This window comes from Mesocricetus auratus, unplaced genomic scaffold (assembly GCF_017639785.1).
Source record: "Mesocricetus auratus isolate SY011 unplaced genomic scaffold, BCM_Maur_2.0 Super-Scaffold_100691, whole genome shotgun sequence".
NCBI lineage: Eukaryota > Metazoa > Chordata > Mammalia > Rodentia > Cricetidae > Mesocricetus > Mesocricetus auratus.
The window spans coordinates 43,887,507-43,906,849 of NW_024429267.1; the positions used below are offsets into that span (position 1 = coordinate 43,887,507).

Here is a 19,343-nt window from a genome sequence, read left to right on the forward strand (position 1 = left end):
GTCCCTAGTAGTTTCCCAAATGTGGGGTCTCCATAGATTCTTCCAGACTGGGGCAGTTTAACAGACTTCTTTTTGAATGACTTTGACAGCCTTGAGGAACATCGGTCAGGTATTTTGTGGAATGGCTCCCAACTAAGAGGTTGTCTGATAGTTTAGTTTTGATTAGAATGATCTATGGGCTTTGGGGAAGGAGACCTTAGAGGTACAGTGCCATTCGCACTGTATATTATCAAGGGTAGAACAAGAAATGTGGTTTTACTTCCCTGGTTGCTGACCTGGTTGATGTCATATTAGTCAAGTTTCCTCTGTGTTAAGGTTGATGACTAACACATTTTGAAGAAGACAGAGATTCCACAATGAGTGTGAGAACTGTGAATGGATGTTCTAACTCATTCTGAAGAAAAGTCTCACCGTGAGAGTGAAAACTACATGGATGCTCTGAAGTATGGGGGTGATACAGAATAGGAGGGGATGATGGAGGTCATCATTCCCAGGACTCACTTTCTCAGAGTGTTTTGGGGGCCACCTGTCATCCCACAAGCATCCAGGACTCATGTACAAAAGACAATTTCCAGCCCCCTTTGAACGAATCTTGTACTAGAGTCAATAGTATGTGCTTTAGTGCTTCCCAGCTGACTGTAGTTTGAGAGCATCCAATTTAAGGCAGGAAAGCAGGGAAGTCAGATGTTGTTCCCAGGGCTGAATAACTGGTTACTCAGTTGCTGGTAGAGCCAGACATGGAACATGGGATTGCTGAATTAGACACATGGAGTAGGGCCTGGGTAAGTGACACAAGGAATCAGTTCATCTGGGGTTTCAGTTTGCACTGGGCGCTTACCCTGCTCCTAATTTTAGCTACCCCACTTAAAAGTTCCTGTTAATGGCTTCCTGCCTTTATCTCTCTCCTCACTCTCACCTAGTTCTGGGTTCTATCCACCTTTGTACCCCCTCTCTTTCAGTCCGTTCTATTATTCCCTACAGAGTACCTTCATTTCATATGCATTATGCACACATCCATGGAAACACACACACACACACACACATACACACATGCACCCACACATGCATGCATGCACATGCACACACATTTGTCATCCAAAGAGAAGTTCTATTCTTACCAGTGGCATACCCTAGGACACAAAGCCAGAATGGTTACTCTTTCAAATTGTCACTTTCTGACCATTCTTGATATACCAGAGCCCCTTCTTCTGAAGGTGCTTGTCCTGGCCACCCTTATATGTATTACACAAGTGAGCAAACTGTCCTCATGTCATTTCCCATTCCCCTCCATCACAGGTCCTCCTGGCACCTCTCTAATACACAGGTCGAGGCATATGCCTCAAATCCACTCTGGAAAGAAATTCCTCCACTCGATGAAAAGCTTCTCAAGTCTCCCTCACACTTTCATTCCCCTCCTTTCTGTTCTCCAACCGCTAACACACTGCTGTCTTCCCTTCCACTGAAAACATGCTCCAAGCTTTTCTAGACAATGGCAGGCTGGAGCAGAGATATCCTGTTCTCCCATTTAAAGGAGACATTCCTTGACTGTGTAAACAGCTGCTTTGCATCCCTGTCTCTGCTTTGAAAAGGTGTTCATTGCCTGGCAGTCTGACTTTTTTCCTTTCTGCACTCTGGATCCTGATCTTCAGAGCCTGTTAGGCACCAGGGGTGATGGCTCCTTCCTGCTTCCCTGTCTGAATTTTTCTGTACTGGTTGATCATCTCTTTTTTCCTTCCTGCCCATCATTGTCTTGTTTCATTTTATTCTTCTAACAAGCAAACAGGCACCAAGTCCTTTTAATTTGCATGATTCAGAAGCCTATATCTCCAAGCAGATGTTGTCCCTGGCCCCAGAGCAAAAGATTCCCTTCATTCTTCCCCTTGCCCTTCTGCACAGCTGTGTGCATGTGTGATGGGGTCACCAGGTACACACTGGAATCCCTGGATCTTCCAGCCCTTTCCCTCCACCTCAGTTCTCTCCAAGAAGAGCTGTATAGAGCCATCACATGTTAAGCTTTCATCTTGTCGAATCCTCCAGTCATTGCTGGTCTTGGAGACAACTAAAGGGACCAACTAGTCTCCTTGTTACAAGCTCCCAGCCTTCAAAAAACCCAAACAGTCCATACTGGGCTATCAACTTTATCTCCCAAGAGTATGGCTGTGTCTATACAACCCCTTCAAAACAAGTAGACAGCAATGTACCAGTGACTGGAGATTCTATCACAGACTAGACAACACTGTACTAGTGACTGAAGAGTCAACTGCAGACTAGGCAATGCTGTACCAGTGACTGTAGAGTCATCCACAGACTACCTTGCTCTTCATGTGCCTGCCAGATGGAAAATTCTTCCTAGAACGCTCTAAGCCCTTTGTCTTCCTGCCCATTCCTAGCCCCCCCCCATTTTCTCTCTCTGCTTCTTCAAAGTGTTTATCTTCTAAAGGCCTCTCATAGCTTGTATCTTCTTTGATGTCTCCTTATCCAGTACAGAAATACTCCTAACTACTTTATTTGAACATCAATTTCAACCTCTTTCCCCTATCTTCCTTATGCCAGAGATTGCTGTCTTCAAGATGTTCTAAATTCTTTGGGCCGGATTTCATGACCTATATATCATGGATCCTAGAATTGCATTCATTCGTAAATCCTAAGTTCTTGTTCCAGACCATGCACTGTTTTTAAGCACTGCAGATGCACTGGTCAGACAAAAACAAAAACAAACAAACAAAAAACCCTGCTTTCCTGTACCCAACTTTCTAGCACAACACAAGCCCGATCCTTCAAAAGTCCTTAGCAAAGATTCACATGCAAAGAGGAGCGAGAGAGGGAGGAAGAAAGAACAGTATGGAGAGGATGGAGAGGGAAGGGAAGTCCTTGCCAGAGCAGCCTTCCTCCCTTGAGAGCCCTCAGTGGGATCGGGTGTAGCCCCTCATGTGATTATGCTGAGTTAGAGCTCCTGACCTCATCCTGGTCCACACCCAGGTCCTTAGAGATCTATGGCTCTCCAAGAATCAAGCCGGAGCTTAGGGGCAACAAGATGTGTTTTCCTTTGTGTTGAAAGGGCTCTGGCTCATTTAGCCAGCCAGAGCTCTCTCGGGTAGCACAAACTCGAACATTGGAGGGGCCTTATTAAAGAATGTGACCTACTTTATTTCCTTGGCTTCCCAAATGGCCTTGATTCCCCGCTTCTCCTCCGGGTCCTGGAGGCCCCTGGAATGAAACAAGGATGGTAGATACAGCAAGACAAAACGCAGCTTTCCCTTAACACTTCAATGAGTCTACAGCAAATGAAGTACAGATGCGAGAAGAGTTACAGGCTGAGCTGGTCCTGCTCTGGAAAAAAATATTGAGGCTGTCAAATAAAGACTAGTAAATAAAAGAAAATTAATAAAGTAACCCAGGCCAGATGTGGCCTAAATGATTACACTTCCTTGTGAGTCTCTGTGTCCAAGCAGTGTCTAGGTTCCCACTGTTTCTCTCAGGGAACAGATGCTGCTGAAGTATCTAACATTTAAAGAAAGCTTTCCAAAGGACATTGGCCTTCAAAGAAGGCTTTCTACAACAGGCAAGGACTATTTTTTGTTTGCTTTTTTTAAAGGCATATTTATCTTCATTTGCAAACTGTGGAATAGGCATCAGAAGGCTCAAAGTCTCGCTAAAAGCAACCAGCATTGTGACAAAAGTGTGTCCAGGGCATACAGGGTAAAGGTTCTGAAATGCTTTTCAGAAGGGTTAGACAAGAGAAGTGCCACCCTGTGTTCTAGAGCAGGGTCTGCCACCAGGCAGCATGTATTGTAAATGCCTGTCAAATTGATAAAAGGGAGGCATCCATGGGCCATGCAGCCTAAATCTTGCAGGATGGTGAAAAATGGCAATTACAACAGGGATTACATGCTATTCTATACCTAGCAGGGTTTCCCTCAAAACATGAATCACATTCCATGCCATAGGCTCCCTCTTTGGGGACTGGGGGGGGTGATTCAGTAGGAAATGGTGCTTGCCACCAAGCCTGAGGACCCAATTCAATTCCTGGAATGCACATGGTAGGAAAGAACCAGTTCCTCTAATTGGCTCTCTGACTTTTACACGTGGACTGTGGTGTGCACCTATGTGTGCACTCTCACACAAATAAATAAAATATAAAAATACATCTGTTCAATTATGTGATGTAGGCACAATATTGTAATAAAAATATTTATATAGCCCTTACTATACAAGTAATGGTTGAAAGCATTTATATCTATCCAACCATTTAATTTTCACAACATCCAATGAGGTAGCTGCTATTACTATTCTTTTGCAGAAGATAGGTCCATTGTTAAGTAAATTGTCCAAGGTCACACAGATAGGATATAACAGTATAAGCCTGGAACCAGTCCCAGGCAGGTCCAGATTCAATGTTACCACTATCTGTGAAGAAAACATAAATCCTACAGTGTTCTCCACATTTGCATCAAATAATTCTAACCTTTCCTCCCATGACTCTACCTGCCCCCCCTAGTCTTTTTGAAACACAGTTTCATGTAGCTAAGGTGTGAACTCCTTTTCTTAAATCAGTATTTATTTGCATATTTTGGTCTTTGTCAACTTCATACATGTGTATAATGTAGTCTGATTATTCTCATCATCCCTCTCCTTTTCTCCCTGCCTTCCCTATCCACTCCTGTTCCTCACCAACCCCTTTTCCTCATTCCCTTTTTGTTTTGTGGCCCACTGAATTTAACCTGAGCCACCAGAATGGCCATGCATGTGAAACTATCCAATAGAGCCGGGTGGGTTCACTCCACCGCCTCCTCTCGTGTACTGGTCCCACAAAGAAGAACCCTAGTGTTTGGCTAGTCCTAACCTTATTGGAGTGCGTGCTACTAGTGTTATGTAGCTAAGAATACATATTCAAGGAACAGTTACGGCTTCGAGTAAAATAAGAATTTTGGACTTTGTTTTCCACTGTAGTTTCTAGTGTTTTGGAGATTTTAGAGAAGGGACTTAAGGGCAACAAAGGATGGGACATAAGAAGGCACAAAAGAGTCTGTCATTCATTTCAAAAATGTCTTCCTGGGCAGAGTACTTTAACTTGTTTTTTTATTTTTATTCGCAGACACGTATTTATTGGAGTAGCACATTTTGCTTATGCAGAACACTGAGTACTGTGTAACCTAATAAGCCTCCGGTATGCTGTAAATCCAAATCACATCTCTTTTCAAAATGAAAGTTCCAAGGAAAGTTTTCAAGCCTGCTGTTAGAAAACAGTTCCACTGGAGGATTCCTGCTGTGCCATAAAACAATACGGGACCTATGGCCATGGGTTTGTAGAGCCAATAAAGTGTACCGCTCTCCTGTGCAACTGGCTGTGTTTGTCTTTGTGGATTTCCTCTGGAAACAGCAGTCTAGAGATCCCATTCATCATGTCCCAAACACATAAAATTCCACTTGTCTTTGAAACTGCCTTTTAACTGGCCGACAAGCAGGACATTTCATAAAAACCAGGCAGAGGAAGAAAAGCAGGGTTTCCAGCCAGACAAATGGAAGTGGAGATAGAGAGATGTGGTGCCATTGACTAACTGGCAATGCCAAAGGCTGGATGATTTATGACTGTGCCACAGCTTGCCAAAGTGAGATTAAAGGTACCCATAGATGAAGGTGTCCCATGGGGCACATGGAAGAATTATTCCACTAACAGTCTTGGATACTCTTTTGGATCCTAGAGCAAAAGAAAGAATGAGGACTTTGGATTTCTACGCATCTACATATCTACATCAATATTTGATGTCAACAGATGAGGAGATATAGCCCAATATACATCTTGATTTGTACTTACCATTTTTTGAAATAAAAATTGCCATTGTAATGGCAGCCAGCTTTGAATGATTCAAAGGTGTGAATGCAGAAGAGTTTTATTGCCAGTTTAGTTCTGCTATGAAATTTGAAGTTTTCATGCATTTTGAGAGAGTACTTTCATCAAAACCAGGAGCAAACATCATCACAAGCCGTTATTAATGTACTTTAAAACAATATGTCATGGCATATACCTTTATGCAAATAACCTCTTAAATATTCTCATGATGAGCACAGTCACTTCAACGTTGGGCCTCTGCCCAGTTTAGCTAATGGATGAAAAGTAATGCATTCCCTTGATACTGCTAATAGTGGAGGGGGAAAGCCCCAGCTGGGTCTCGTCCATTCATTTACTTCTTGATTCATTACATAAATGCATTGAGCTCTGTTGTGCCAGGTACTGTGGACCCAAGCTCTGGGGATTCCGCTTAAGCAAGACACTAACATGGATGGAGTTTGCAACCTGTAAAAGAAACCAGCAGATACATATATACTATGCTAGCCATAGACAAGGAGCAGTTCACACAGGACCTTGCTACTCAATGTGTGGTCCAGATCTGCAGCATTGGTACCAACTGGGGATTCACTGAACATGCAGAACCCCAAGCCTCAATCTACACCCCTTGAGAACCTGCATCCTAGCACTCTTCTGGGGATTCTTAGAGCAGGTTGAAATAGTGGAAGTGTGGATATTGGGTAGTCATTCACATTCTCTGAGAATTTAGAACTATCAGCACCACATCTTGACTTACTGAGATTCTCAGAGTTCTGAGGGTTCCAGGTGGTAAAATGGTTTAGTCTCCCCAGGAGACTTCAATAAAAACTTTATATGTATGTATGAGTGGGTATGTGCATGTGTGCCACATGTGTGGGGGTACATGTGAGGGCCAGGAGAGGGTTTTGGATCCCCTGAAGCTGGAGTTACAGGAGGTTGAGAGCATGGGTCCTCTGGAAGAATTATCAAGCACTTTTAACCACCACACCGTCTCTCTAGCTCCCCCAGGAGGTAGGGTGGGCAACTCTAAGTGGCTTGTGAGCAGGGAGTGATGTAATGTATCAACATAGCACAGAGGAGAAATTGTTAACCTTGGATGAGAAGTGGAGGCAAGGAGGTTTGTCTAGAGGGATCTTCTGCCACTTCCCACACTCAAGTGAAACTTAATACACTGGTCTGCAGCAGTGTATAATTCACCTTTAGAGAAGAAACTATGAAAGCATCGACCTTACAGTCAAGGTCAGGGCCAGATTCAGTTGCTTTCTCCTTACGTACCTGAGGACCTTTCATTCCTAGAAATCCTTTTTCTCCTTTCTCACCAGCCTCTCCTCGTGGGCCCTAAATACACAGAATCAAAGCGTTATTTTCTCCTTTAGTGAGGACCATGGAACACAAAACTTACACATTAAAAATCAAATGCTAAGTCAAAGTGACATAGAAACTGGTCAGGCAGTCAAATTATGCTGCGCCTACTGCATGGGTCTTGGAGTTCCACCTTATCTGTGTAGGACCGCAACAGGACAGTCTAAAATGGAGGTGGTTGAGCCTAAGTAGCCAAAGGAGCGAGGGCCTGGAGGAAACAGCCCAAAGCTGGGATTTTCAGTACTGCCATTTGTCCTCAGCCTTCATACTCAGAAGCCATATGCTTCTTATGTGAAAAAAAAAGTTTTTCTCAATCATGTAAATCTAAAACCAGAACCTCAAATCCATTTAATATTCAATAACCACAACCAAGACGGGCAATTCCACCGCAAAATGAAGTTTAGATATTTCTACTTCTGGAATATTCTATTGCCTGTGTACTATGGCTTCCATAGGTTGCAGAGAAACTTTCTTCATGTGCTGTACTTGGTATTTTGCTCCATTTTACATTGTGCTATAAATAAAAAAGGTCCATAAACTGAAAGAACAAATGCTGGTTGTGACTTGCAGAGCATGAAATAAAGGCAGTCAATTTATTGAGATGCTTTTCCAACGATCCCGACGGCAAATATTTCGCACTCTAAAGTAAGAAAATTGAGCCTTCCTCGGCTGGCATGTAATGACAAATAAAAGCAATAAAGCTGGAGAGAGAGTGCAGTCTGAGGGGAGGCTGTTTGCCATGCTGAAATCTTGGCAACATGTCACAAAGCGTCTCCCTGATGTTTTGACGTGTTTTGCCCATTGTCCATACACAAACTGCCAATATATAATGCCTTTATTTTTAAGTACTTGCTTTAAAACCTTGAAAAATAGAATCGATGATTGTCTCACCAAAGCCAAACAGTGCACCTATTTTTCATACATTCAAAACCAAGTTTAAAAACATGCTATTTTAGTGGTCTGATTTCTACCCCCTTCCTTCCCTCTCTCCCTCCCCATACCTTTCCTTCCATGTTGGAGACTTAACCCAGGTCCCACACATGCTCCGCATGCATTTGTTCTACCACTGAATTACATCTTTCTTCCTTCTCGGCATTTGTCCCCTTCCTGTCTCACTGTTGATTTAGGCTATGCTTTGCCCTCTCTGATACACGTGACTCCTTGCTCACATGAGCAGAGCAAAGTGCCAACTATGGCTTGCTCCTTGTAAAGGAAAAAGTACTGGAGGCAGCTCTCCAGAGAAGTGAGCCGGGCAGGACAGGCGGGGTGCCACACTATAGATCACCCTGCCGAAGCCTCCAGCTGCACTTAGAACAAAGTTTTCCTTGAGTTGAGCCAATGTTTCAACACCATGGACATCCAGAGATACAACACTGAACTATTAACTGTGTTAAATTGACCACAATCCCCAAATTCAAGGCTCAACATTTTCCTTGGCTCAAGAGCTCCTGTATTATCCTACCAATCCCGAACCCATTGGGGCTGGCTGCCCAGTGCGTTCATCTCTTTCCACCTCTTGAAGGGGACAAAACTCTGATAAATGAGACAAAGTTCTATACAAGTCAAGACTCTGATGTTGCTTACTTGTTTTATTAACCTGAATACCCTTCCAAGCCTCTGTAATTCTGCAGGGCCATGTGAAGGAGTCTATTCAGGCTATAGCTGCTCACACACAGACTCCTCTTTTTGCTCTCACACCCATATGTTCTCTGTATATACCTGAGGGCCCTTAAGTCCCGGTGAGCCTTCAAGTCCATCTGGGCCTGTGATGCCTGGATTTCCCTATGGTGAGAAAGAATCAAGCTGTTAATCTATTAATGCTATCTCTTCACGTGCAAGATTAGAAACTTCTTTTTCAGTGGCAATGAAAGATCTGTGCAAAAACTGAAGGTTTCTTTCATCCTTAACATTGTGGAGTTTCACTCTGGTGTGACCGTGTGACAGGGAGTGGGTTTGTCACTAACCCTCATTGTGCTTGTAATGTTAGCATGGATGGTCTGCAAAATTCTAAGCAACAACTTCTCTTTCTTAAAGACTGTGCATTCATGAAGCACAGTGTTGGATGTATCGCCAGGGTGTACAAAAGGGATGGGACGCAGTTCTCCATTTATGTGTTTAGGGTACTCAGAATGTCCAAGTTGTGTTCAGCTTTCATTGTCTTCTTCAGGTTCATATGGGGTTTTCACACAAACTGTAAGTTGGAGAGGATTACTGATACAAATCCAAGAAAGATTAGAGTTTGTATTCAAAAGCCCAACAAAATGAAATTTAACCATTGGACTAGACAGTGTCTTTGATCTTTTTTTATATTTAAACATGTTTTTAATATCTTTGAAAGTTTTAAGTAAAGTACCCCAGTTTTCATTTAATTTTGAATTCTTAAAATTGTAGCTAACATTTTCTAACAATTTGTTCTACAACCAATGTCATCAAAACCCAAAGTTTAAGATAGAAGGAGACATTACTGACTTTATTCTTGATTGGACATGAGTTATTTATTATCTTAAGTTAAGAAAAAGAAATTATCACTGACCTGTGGGCCTATATGTCCCCTTCGGCCATGAACTACCTAAAATAAAAGGAAAAAATAGATATTCTTAGTTTAGAGAAGATGTTACATATATATGATTTAAATTGGTAACAGATACCTCACAGCACTGACATAGATAACTCCTACACTCAGTTAGTCAGTGCATTGTGAAAACAGGCTGTCGCCAACTCTAAATTTCTATGTAGATAAACTGAAATCATAGCCAAACGCCAGATACACGGAGAACAAATCATAGCCGGCAGCCCACCTCCACTAGACTTGACCAGAGCTGCTCAGTAGCTGGAACACTGACCTGAATTTTATTTCTTTCTTATTTTCCCCCAAGAACTACAAAATAAGTCTGGAATCAAGAGTGGACCAGCCAAAGGGCAGGATGCCAGAAGAAAAGCTGAGGATTGTCTCCAGGAACTTCACAATACTCTAAGCTCAGAAATCAAAGAGCCAAGCTAGCCTGACTTCCAGGGCCAAGCAATGAGATTAACTGTCAGAAATCATCTCAGATACTCAAAAGTGACTTGATTCATTGTATCAATAAAATACTTGATCCATTTAACATTGTTAAACAGGGAAGGGATATTTTCACTCCATTTAAGATCAGGGCTCAAGGAGCATTCCCAATAAGTAATCTACAGTTCAAAAAATCATGAGACAATGATGTTTTCCTGTCTGACTTGGTCACTTAAGAAGGTCAGAGCAAAACTCACACCTAGGATTCAGAAAATTCAACAACCACCAGACAATATCGTCTTGCTGGAAGCTCATGTGAAATGTTCTGATAAGCCAGAATTTCCAGATATGTCATCTAAGCAGCAAAGGAATAGGCATGGGGAAATGTCTCATTCCTTTCAAAGAAGAATGAGTCATCTTCAAGGCCCAAGTTCTCTGTTAGAGAAGAAAAAGAGGTCATTTTTCAAAGGGCCAGAAAGATGGCTTAGCGTCCAAGGGCACTTGCTGTTCTTGGAGAGGACCCTAGTTCAGTTTCTAGCACCCACATCAGACAGCTCACAACTGCCTGAAACTCCAGTTCCAGGGGATCAAACATCCTCTTCTGGCATTGACAAGCAACTGCACACATGTGGTTGCATATATACTCACATGCCCATATACATACATTTTTTTTAAAGTTTAAAAAGAATCTATTTCCTTTAGCACAATGAATTGTCCCAATTCGATTCAACTCCATGTCATTCGGAAAAATACCCACCAGTAGATCAGTTCATTCTGAAAACTATTTACTGCTACCTTTGAAGAACACTAGATAGGAACCACAAGAGAAGGAAGCCTGTGCGCATGCTTGAGCCCTCCCCCACATATGCCCCAAGTCTTTGACTGCAGGAAATCCTCACTCCCAGTACCAGGAAGGAGGGAGAAACACTACACGCTTTTACAAGGTAGAGCCTGGCACATGCCTAAGGATGGGCAGACAGTTTCAAAGATCTCGCTGGTCATGTGCAGAAATTCTCCCCCAGGTCATGATATAAAGGCAGAAAAATAGGAGGTGTAGTAGGTAATGGCAACGAGGACAAGTAGAGTCAAAAGTGTGAGGTGAGAGGGGCTGGTTTGTCCCATGCTTGGTCAGGCGGAGCAGGTTTCATGTGAAAACACCTGGTGGCAGCGGAGGACCTGAGGAGGATGTCACACTCTAGGAAAACAAAAATTCACCCGCCGATTTTAAGGGCTGTAGAGCAGACCTCCACATGAACGGTGTTTCTCTACTGCCAGTGTTTGCAACATCAACACCTGCTCCTGTGTCATTGTTTGCCTTTTGTGTGTGCTCATTTGCACGTGTCTGTAGATGCACACGTGTGATTGTGCACAAGGAGGCCAGAGGACAACCACCAGTGTCATTCCTCGGGTGTCATTTACCTTGCGTTTTGAGACTGGGTCTCCCCATTGACCTGGAGCTCACCAGTCAGGCTGGACTGGCTGTCCCCCCAGTATCAGGGATCTGTTAGCCTGCCGTCTCAGCGCTGGGATTACAGGGGTACACCACCGTACCTAGCTGGTACATGGGCTCTGTGCCCGTCCTTAGGCTTGCCTGCAAGTACATTGCCACCTGTGTCATCTCTCCAGCTTCACTCCCATGATTTTAAGATCTGATTTTGAAAGAGTTCAAGGATATGAGTCACTGTAACACAAATGTTTCTCTGGGGTCCCTGGCCCCTCCTGAGTAAAAACTGACTCCTATCCCTAGCCATGGGGGTTTGGGCCTAATGGAGGAGACAGATTTTAATCTACAGTGACATAAATAAAGGGAACAAACCCAGAAGTGGCCACCTAGAATATTTGCTGACTTAAGCTACGGAGTCACGGGAGAGAGACCTTGGCAAACAGGAGACACAGACACGGAATTAGAGCAAATGATTTTGCAGCCTTTGCCTGTCATTTTCAAGTGGTTTACATAGGAAAGAAAACCGCAGACTTTTGGAAGAGTGCACTCAAAGGCTGACCGGGTTCTGGTCACATACCCAGACAACCTGACTCTTTTTAAAGTAAACGTGAGTGGGTACATCAAGAGAGGACAGTCCCCTTAGGGGACTGGAGAAGAAAATAATGCAAGACAGAGTCCCCAGCTCCATGGTTCCACCAGCCTGGCTTTCTGGGTAGGCATGACTGATCTCGGATGGAGAGTCACCAAGAAGCAAGCAGGGTGTTAATGGCAGACACCCATGTATCCTGAATCTTACTGTAGGCTCATCCCCAATGGTGCTGCCCTGGAGCACTCTGGGAGGCTTCCCAGAAGGATGAATGCAGAAAGCATGACCAAAGCGATTAATCTGGACCAAACTGGATGAACGACTGCTTTGGGTTGAGGCTACAGTTGCTTCTCATTACCGCTGGCAGAGGATCTACTCTAATCCTCAACAGTCTGGTTCAGAGACAATCATCCCTCCCACCTCCCAGCAGTGCCCGGGGCTGTGCTTTCTAGCTGTGGTCCTCCTGCTCTGCTGCTCCTGCCCTCGGGGAGCCCAAGATAGTGTCTTGACCTCTCTCTGATAGCAGAAGTGAACCTTAAGACGGGCGTGTTCCCTTTCAGTCAACAGCCTTTCAAGCAGAAGAGGGGTTTATCTGCTCTTCTTTTCCAGGAAGCAGTTATAGTTACCAACCCCATAGGTTGCTGTTTACCTGTGTCATAATCTCCACTGACTTCTCCAAGTTTCCCTGGTCTCAGCTTCTGATTTCTGGTGTTACAAACAAGACGCTGTTCAGTTTCTCTCCATGCCTTCTGCTGCCTGTGCTCACTGGGATGTGCAGGGCTACCTCCCCCTCCTCAGAACCGACACTGAAAATCTGCAGGACTGTGTTTACCAGCTCTTTCTGGATGGCGACCGTTAACGTTGAGAGAAACCTGATTATGGCTTCAGAGCTGAGTAACAGGTGGACTTCCTCCCCACAGTCCAGGTCTAAATCTAGCTGGCCTGTGTTAATCCTTGTCTGTAGCTTGAAGGCAGGATCGTTGTGTCTTTTTGTTTTATTTTATTTTGCTGAGTTGCACAAAAAAGGACTAGTTGAGGCTTTGTCATTTGTCAAGAGCCCTACTTTGATTCCTGCATGACACAGAGGCATCTATCACCAAACTGGGGGCTCTCCTCCTCAGAAACTGCAGTTTGGTATGGCCCCTGGAGGCCACAAAACAATAAATATACATCCCTTCACACCAGGATTTCCTGGGTGATATTCTTAACAGTGAAAATATTTTGCAGGGGGATGGAAGCCTTAAAGGATGTCCTTCCAGAAGACCAAGTGGGGAGGACAAACGCTCCCTCATCTGCATATGCATTAAAGCAACATTAGCAAATTGGCCACTAACAATCACACTCTGCTAGTTCGAATGTAATCTCCACCCTTCTTTCATTTCCTAGCCTTGTGAAAAACATGGGTATGCTACAGATGCAAAACACTTCCTGATGGAGCATGAGAGCTAGTTTCATAAACTCCTTCTGCCCAGAAAACAATGCATCAGAAGTGCCATCCATTCAACTAGCTTTCATGTGTGCTCAATTTTAAGACATGCATTTTGAGGGGTAGGGTAAGGAAACTCAAAGGAGGCTGGATAGCTAAACAAAGAATGGAAAAGAAAATTCTGCAAAATGAGACAAAATTGGTCTAATTTAGATTCTAATGCAGGTGTGGAAGTGAATTCCATTTATTCCTTTTATTGGATAAAGGCTTTCTGTTTGGAATCTTTGTGCACTTTTCTAAGCAGTCATGCATGGAATGTTTTAAAGCACATATTTAAACAAAACCAATAAAATAAACTAAAAACAAATTAAAACTCCCCCCAAAGGGTTCCACAATGTGCTAGTTGACTTTTGTCAACTTGACACACATCTAGACATATCTGGGAAGAGGGAATTTTAATTGAGAAAATGCCTTCATGAGGCTGACCTGCAGGCAAGTCTGTGGGGTATTGTAACTGAGAGGAAGATCCAGCTCACCGAGGGTGGTGCCATTGCTGGACAGGTGATATTCAATTGTATAAGAAAGCAGGCTGAGCAAGACAAGAGGAGTAAGTCAGTAAGCTGCACACCTCCATGGATTCTGTTTCAGTTCCTGCCTTGAGTTCCTGCCCTGACTTGTCTCAGCGATGGAGTATGACTTGGGAGTTGTAAGCTGAAATACACCCTTTCCTCTCCAAGTTGCTTTTGGTCATGGTGTTATCATAGCATCAGAATCCCTAAGACACCCACCAACATAGTCTAACTCTGGGTTACATGTCTGCAATAGTCCCACTCTTTATCTCTTCTTAACTAACATTTTTGTTATGTCCAATTTTTTGAGAATTCATATGAGTAGACTATATTTAATATTATTCCTTCACCTCTATCTTCCCTTACCCTAAGACATGGCAGGGATGCTATACCCTTTAAAATCTCAACATTATGGTTGCCTAAACAAGACCTGCATGTTGATAATAGCAGTAGACCTGACAATGCAGATAAAGAACTTCAGGCTGTCAATCAAGTAACATCACTAGCAACATTAGTTAACTCATCAAATAGGCCAAGCGTTGACTGACTGTTTTCTCCTGCTTGACCACTCTTGTTTTCTTTGTGTGGCAATCTTTCCATCTGGATAATTTCCCATGTAGCCAGCATTTTCTTACTCAAGCTTCAGGGACTTTACCAGGCCATCCCCATTCTGAGATAGCATCCCTGACCCATTGATCATCTCACCAATTCCCCGGAGTCAGTCACTGTCATAGCAGCTCAAGCTATGGCATCCCCAGGTCTAGAAACTTCCTTCCTTGAAGAGCTCTTACCGTCTTTTTTCTTGAGCCTGGTGTCCCAGGAGGGCCTGGCCATCCTCTTCTCCCCTGTCAGAAGAACAAAAGGATGTGTGACAGCAACATTACATCACTGACAGGGTTCTGTTTTAACATCTACTCCTGAACCAGAAGGGTTCATTCCGGGGATGAAATCATCTTTCCATGAAGTGTGATACTATCTTCCTTTGGTCATAAGTCATATCTCTACATGGGTCATGGGCTACAGCAGTGCATCTCTAACTACATGGTTTCAGGGGTCAACTGCTCATGTAACTAATTCATGTTTGAGACACAGGTCAAAACAATACTATCCCTACTCTCTCACCTAGCATAGCATGAATGTGGCCGGCAGGCCACTGCTGGTTGGGTGTTTTGTGCATTGTGTGGGTGTGTATGTGTGGGCTGTGTCCATACATCCGAGTGCATGTAGAGGCCCAGATGGTGACAGAGTGCCTTTCTCAATTGCTTTCCACCTTATTTTTTTAGATAGGGTCTCTAACTGGAGCTGAAGTTCACAGATTCAGCATGACTAGCTGATCAAAGGGCCTAGGATCTTCCTGCCCAGTGTTCAGATTACAGGTGTATGTCACAACATCCACCTTTGTAAGTGGGTGCTGGGGATTTGAACTCAGGTCCTCCCACTTTCACATGAAGCGCTTAGCCAAGTGAGCCATCTCCTTAGACCCCTGTTGGGATTCCTACCTTTGGTCTGCTTCTTTGCTTACCCTGTGCAGATTAACACCTTCCCATGAATAAAGCCTGAAAATTCCTGTAAGTCTCCCTTCTCTCAACCCCAAGTGCAAAAGGATGGAATAATTTATTAATCAAGAAAACACAAAAGTAGGCAATATCCTACATTCTGCAAGGAAGAAAAATCAAGGTTTCCATAGCGTGGGGCCCCGGTGTACAAAGCAGGTCATGAACAGAGCCTGAGGAAGACGAGAGTGCCATTGACTCCTTCCTACCACACCAGGCTTCTTCCCTACGGGGAGTTCTCAGGGGATCTTGCTCATTAAGAGGAACCAGAGACACACATTATCCACATAATTTTTAAAATCCTAAGTAATAGGATAAGGGGTCTAAATAGTGATCTGTGAGATTGCCGAACAGTGGATCCCTAGAGATCTGCCATGTGGGAGGAGCCACCCATGTCAACTTTCCACTGCAGGCTAAGAGGGGCGTGTCTTCCTAGCATGTGTGTCCCCTGGATACTGGGAAGGTCAACACTTTGCTAGCCTTTAAAAACAATCTTTTGGTCCTTTCTTTTATGCCAGAGCTTATATAGGTGTGGCTTAGGGCAGCTAGTCACCCCCAATTTAGAAGTTGACAAACAATGTTTCTCATGTCTCAGAACAAGAAATATGCAGGAGGGAAGGACTTTTTTTTGGTTTTTCTGTACTAAATATATTCTCTTAGTCCAAATTCCTCCCCAGGTGTTTTATATTCTACTATTACAGCCTAGAGCCTCTCAACCATGACAGAGCCTCATGCAGCAAGTTTGCTTTCAAATGTCCACATAATTACTTGTCTTCCATGGTCTCCTTTCAAGCCCTTGGGTCCTTGTATGTTATTGTCAATCCCAGGAATTCCCTAAAAAGGAGAAAATGAAGAAAAAAATGAACAGTTTTTTTTAAAGATTGCAAATTCATCAAAGAGAGAAGAAATGGGTTGAAGTGACAGGAAACTTAAAAGCATTTGATTTGCCTCCTTGACTTGCTATTAGCAGACTCAGAGTGGCTACCCAAGGTGAACACATGGGGAAAAAGCAGAACCTCACCACGACAGGAGGCATGTCCAAGGGAAGCAAGGGGACAGGGCTATGTCCCACCCTGGAGCTAGAGCCAGCCCTCCTCTTAGCTTTTCCTCTTTTCCACGAGTCCGGGGCAAATCTACACATGAGAATTAGTAGGCTTGCCCTCTCTTGGTGGGAGGCTAAACTCTTGTGATGGGTTTATCACATGCACATACACCACGCACAAACACACACACACATACACACACACACATACACACACACACACACACACACACACACACACACCACTCCCTGATGCAGGACCATGTGCCTGCCATGCTGAATAAGCAGTAGCAGTTGCCAGGGAGGGGGCATTAGAGAACTGCCTACAAGCTGCCAGGGAGGGGAGACACTGAGGAAACTACCTACAAACTGGCAAGGAGCTCTATGGGTATGGATTTTGTTGGGTCTCCCTTTCTCGCTGGGGTGGCCTTCCAGTGATGCAGCTGCCCCGAGTCAACCACACTCCTGTAAATAACCCCTCACTATGCTCCCATAAGAAACTTGAATAAACTCAGTGGCTCACTAAGCTAGACTTGGATGCAATTGTTTTCTTAGTCTATCATCTGGGGGTGGTCAGATGTTTGTTTATGTCATTCCAGGAAAGGTCTCCGAATACTTGGCAACCTGGTTGCCCCCATGTCCTATTCTCATATGCTCATTCCTGGTTTTAAAAAAAAAACTTAAAACATGTTTTTTAATATTTAATATTCATTCAAACATCTGAGCAGCAAGTTGCTAGCATTGCATCATTGAGGGATACCATCCTTAGAAGCAAAGTCATAAAGCTTTCTAACTTTTATTGCACAGTACTGAGACCATCCATCGAGCCAGGCAAGCTAATCAATGCTCCAATAAGCCGAGAAGGAACAGCGATGATGCGGACCTGCTGAGTGCCAGCTGCCGGGCTGCCCTACTGACAGTGCCCTAGATTACCGCCAATCAATCAATAAGCAATTTGCAATCACCAACAGGGATGAGACACTCTTCCAGACACTTAGTAAGACTTTTTTAAAAGTAGTGTTTGGACTTGGACTTAAGTAGCTTATAAGCTAATAGGGAGGAAGAGATTGCTATTACTACAACACGCAGGACAATTTTATTTCATTCCCCTTCCTATCAAACCAGGTTTATTTTCTACATTTTCATTTCTTCCTCAAGCTTAAATATGCATCCCTTAAATTACCAAACACGGAGACACCTAACTGTATTCCGGTGAGGAAGATACAGAGAAGGAAGATGGCCACAGGATTAATTATTTATTCACTTATTTATGTTGAGACAGGCTGGTCTGGAAACTCTCTATGTAGACCAGGATAGCCTTGAGGTCTGCCTGTCTCTGCCTCCTGAGTACTAGGAATAAATGTGAGTTGAAACATGTCCTTCTCAAGTCTAGAACTTTATTCCACTGAACACATAAAGCCCTTAATCTGAGGGGTAACATACAAAGAATCGCACACCAGCAGTTCAGAACAGAACTTCCTACCCATGTGTGTAGGTGAGTCGCTCTGTCACGTGAGCATAAGCTAATCTCTCTATAATCTATTCCGAGAGAACAAAGAGCACTGTTTAACACAAATTTATGATCAAACACGGGCTTCTACTAATGACGTATTGTCAGGTGATGAGTTTATCAGTCTCTGTAGATCAGAGAGACAATTTTGCTCAGATTTCTCCTGGTATGTGAAATTTTAAAAAGCCATCATCAAAGCTGGGCTGCGGGCATGGCAGAGGCATGGCACGCCTGTAATTCTAGTACTTGGGAGGTAGACACAGGAGGACTCAGAGTTCAAGTCCAGCCTTAAACAAACAAAAAAAGCTATGTAGTTAAAATGGGAAATTCCAAAATCTTGCTTAGGTTTTCTCACCAGGAATTTGTATTATTTGCGCATGCATTCCTGAGAAATATAATGATCCCATCTGTGTTTTATTTATTCTGTCAATATCCCATTTCCTAAAATTTCCTGAAATAGACTTCCACTAAAACCACACACACAAAAGCACAGAGAATTGCTTTAAATTTGGGCTGCAGGTTTTCAAGTGGGTGAGAAAGGACTATTACACACTGAGGTCTAAGGCCAGTGGGTCTGACAGCACGCTGCAGAGGATCTGGCAAGATGAACACTCAGGGCAGTGCTACACAGCAGTGAACTCAAGCGGCGTGCGTTACAGACCACGTGAACGCACCTCACCACCATAAAGTGGCACAGAGCAGCCAGAAACAGAAGAGCGCAAACACCATGATCCCATTCATGCCAAGCTCACGGGAGTTAAGACTGATACCCCTTGCCAGTAGAGTGGCGGCCCGGGCAGGATGTGCAGTGACTGGAGCATGCCCAAGGGGGCCTCTAGGATTTGGGTGTGTTTTCTTCCTTTTTCTGGGTGATGACCATACTGGCATCTTCCAACGATCAAGCCCGTGATTTTACAGTTGGGTATTGTATGGGTGTGTGTTACAGCCCATCAGAAAGCCCAACAAACATTTTCACTTCTTGACAAAGTCCTTGTTCACTGGAGAGTCACTGAACGGTGGGCATGG

General features: G+C 43.8%; 1 protein-coding gene across 5 annotated transcripts in view; it reads right to left on the reverse strand.

Annotated features, from left to right (window-relative positions):
• Col6a6 (collagen type VI alpha 6 chain) overlaps positions 1-19,343 on the reverse strand; it is a 114,940-nt gene that overhangs the window by 40,123 nt on the left and 55,474 nt on the right. For 3 of the 5 annotated variants that reach the window (XM_040739623.1, XM_040739622.1, XM_040739621.1), the window contains exons 19-24: positions 16,534-16,599; positions 15,004-15,057; positions 9,723-9,758; positions 8,909-8,971; positions 7,103-7,165; positions 3,145-3,207 (exon numbers count right to left, since the gene is read on the reverse strand). In XM_040739623.1, the coding sequence (XP_040595557.1) occupies positions 3,145-3,207; positions 7,103-7,165; positions 8,909-8,971; positions 9,723-9,758; positions 15,004-15,057; positions 16,534-16,599 (345 nt within the window). Of the gene's footprint in view, positions 1-3,144; positions 3,208-5,062; positions 5,699-5,815; positions 6,296-7,102; positions 7,166-8,908; positions 8,972-9,722; positions 9,759-15,003; positions 15,058-16,533; positions 16,600-19,343 lie in introns of those variants that run through there. The other 2 variants (XR_002383816.2, XM_021229948.2) reach the window with 2 other exon arrangements.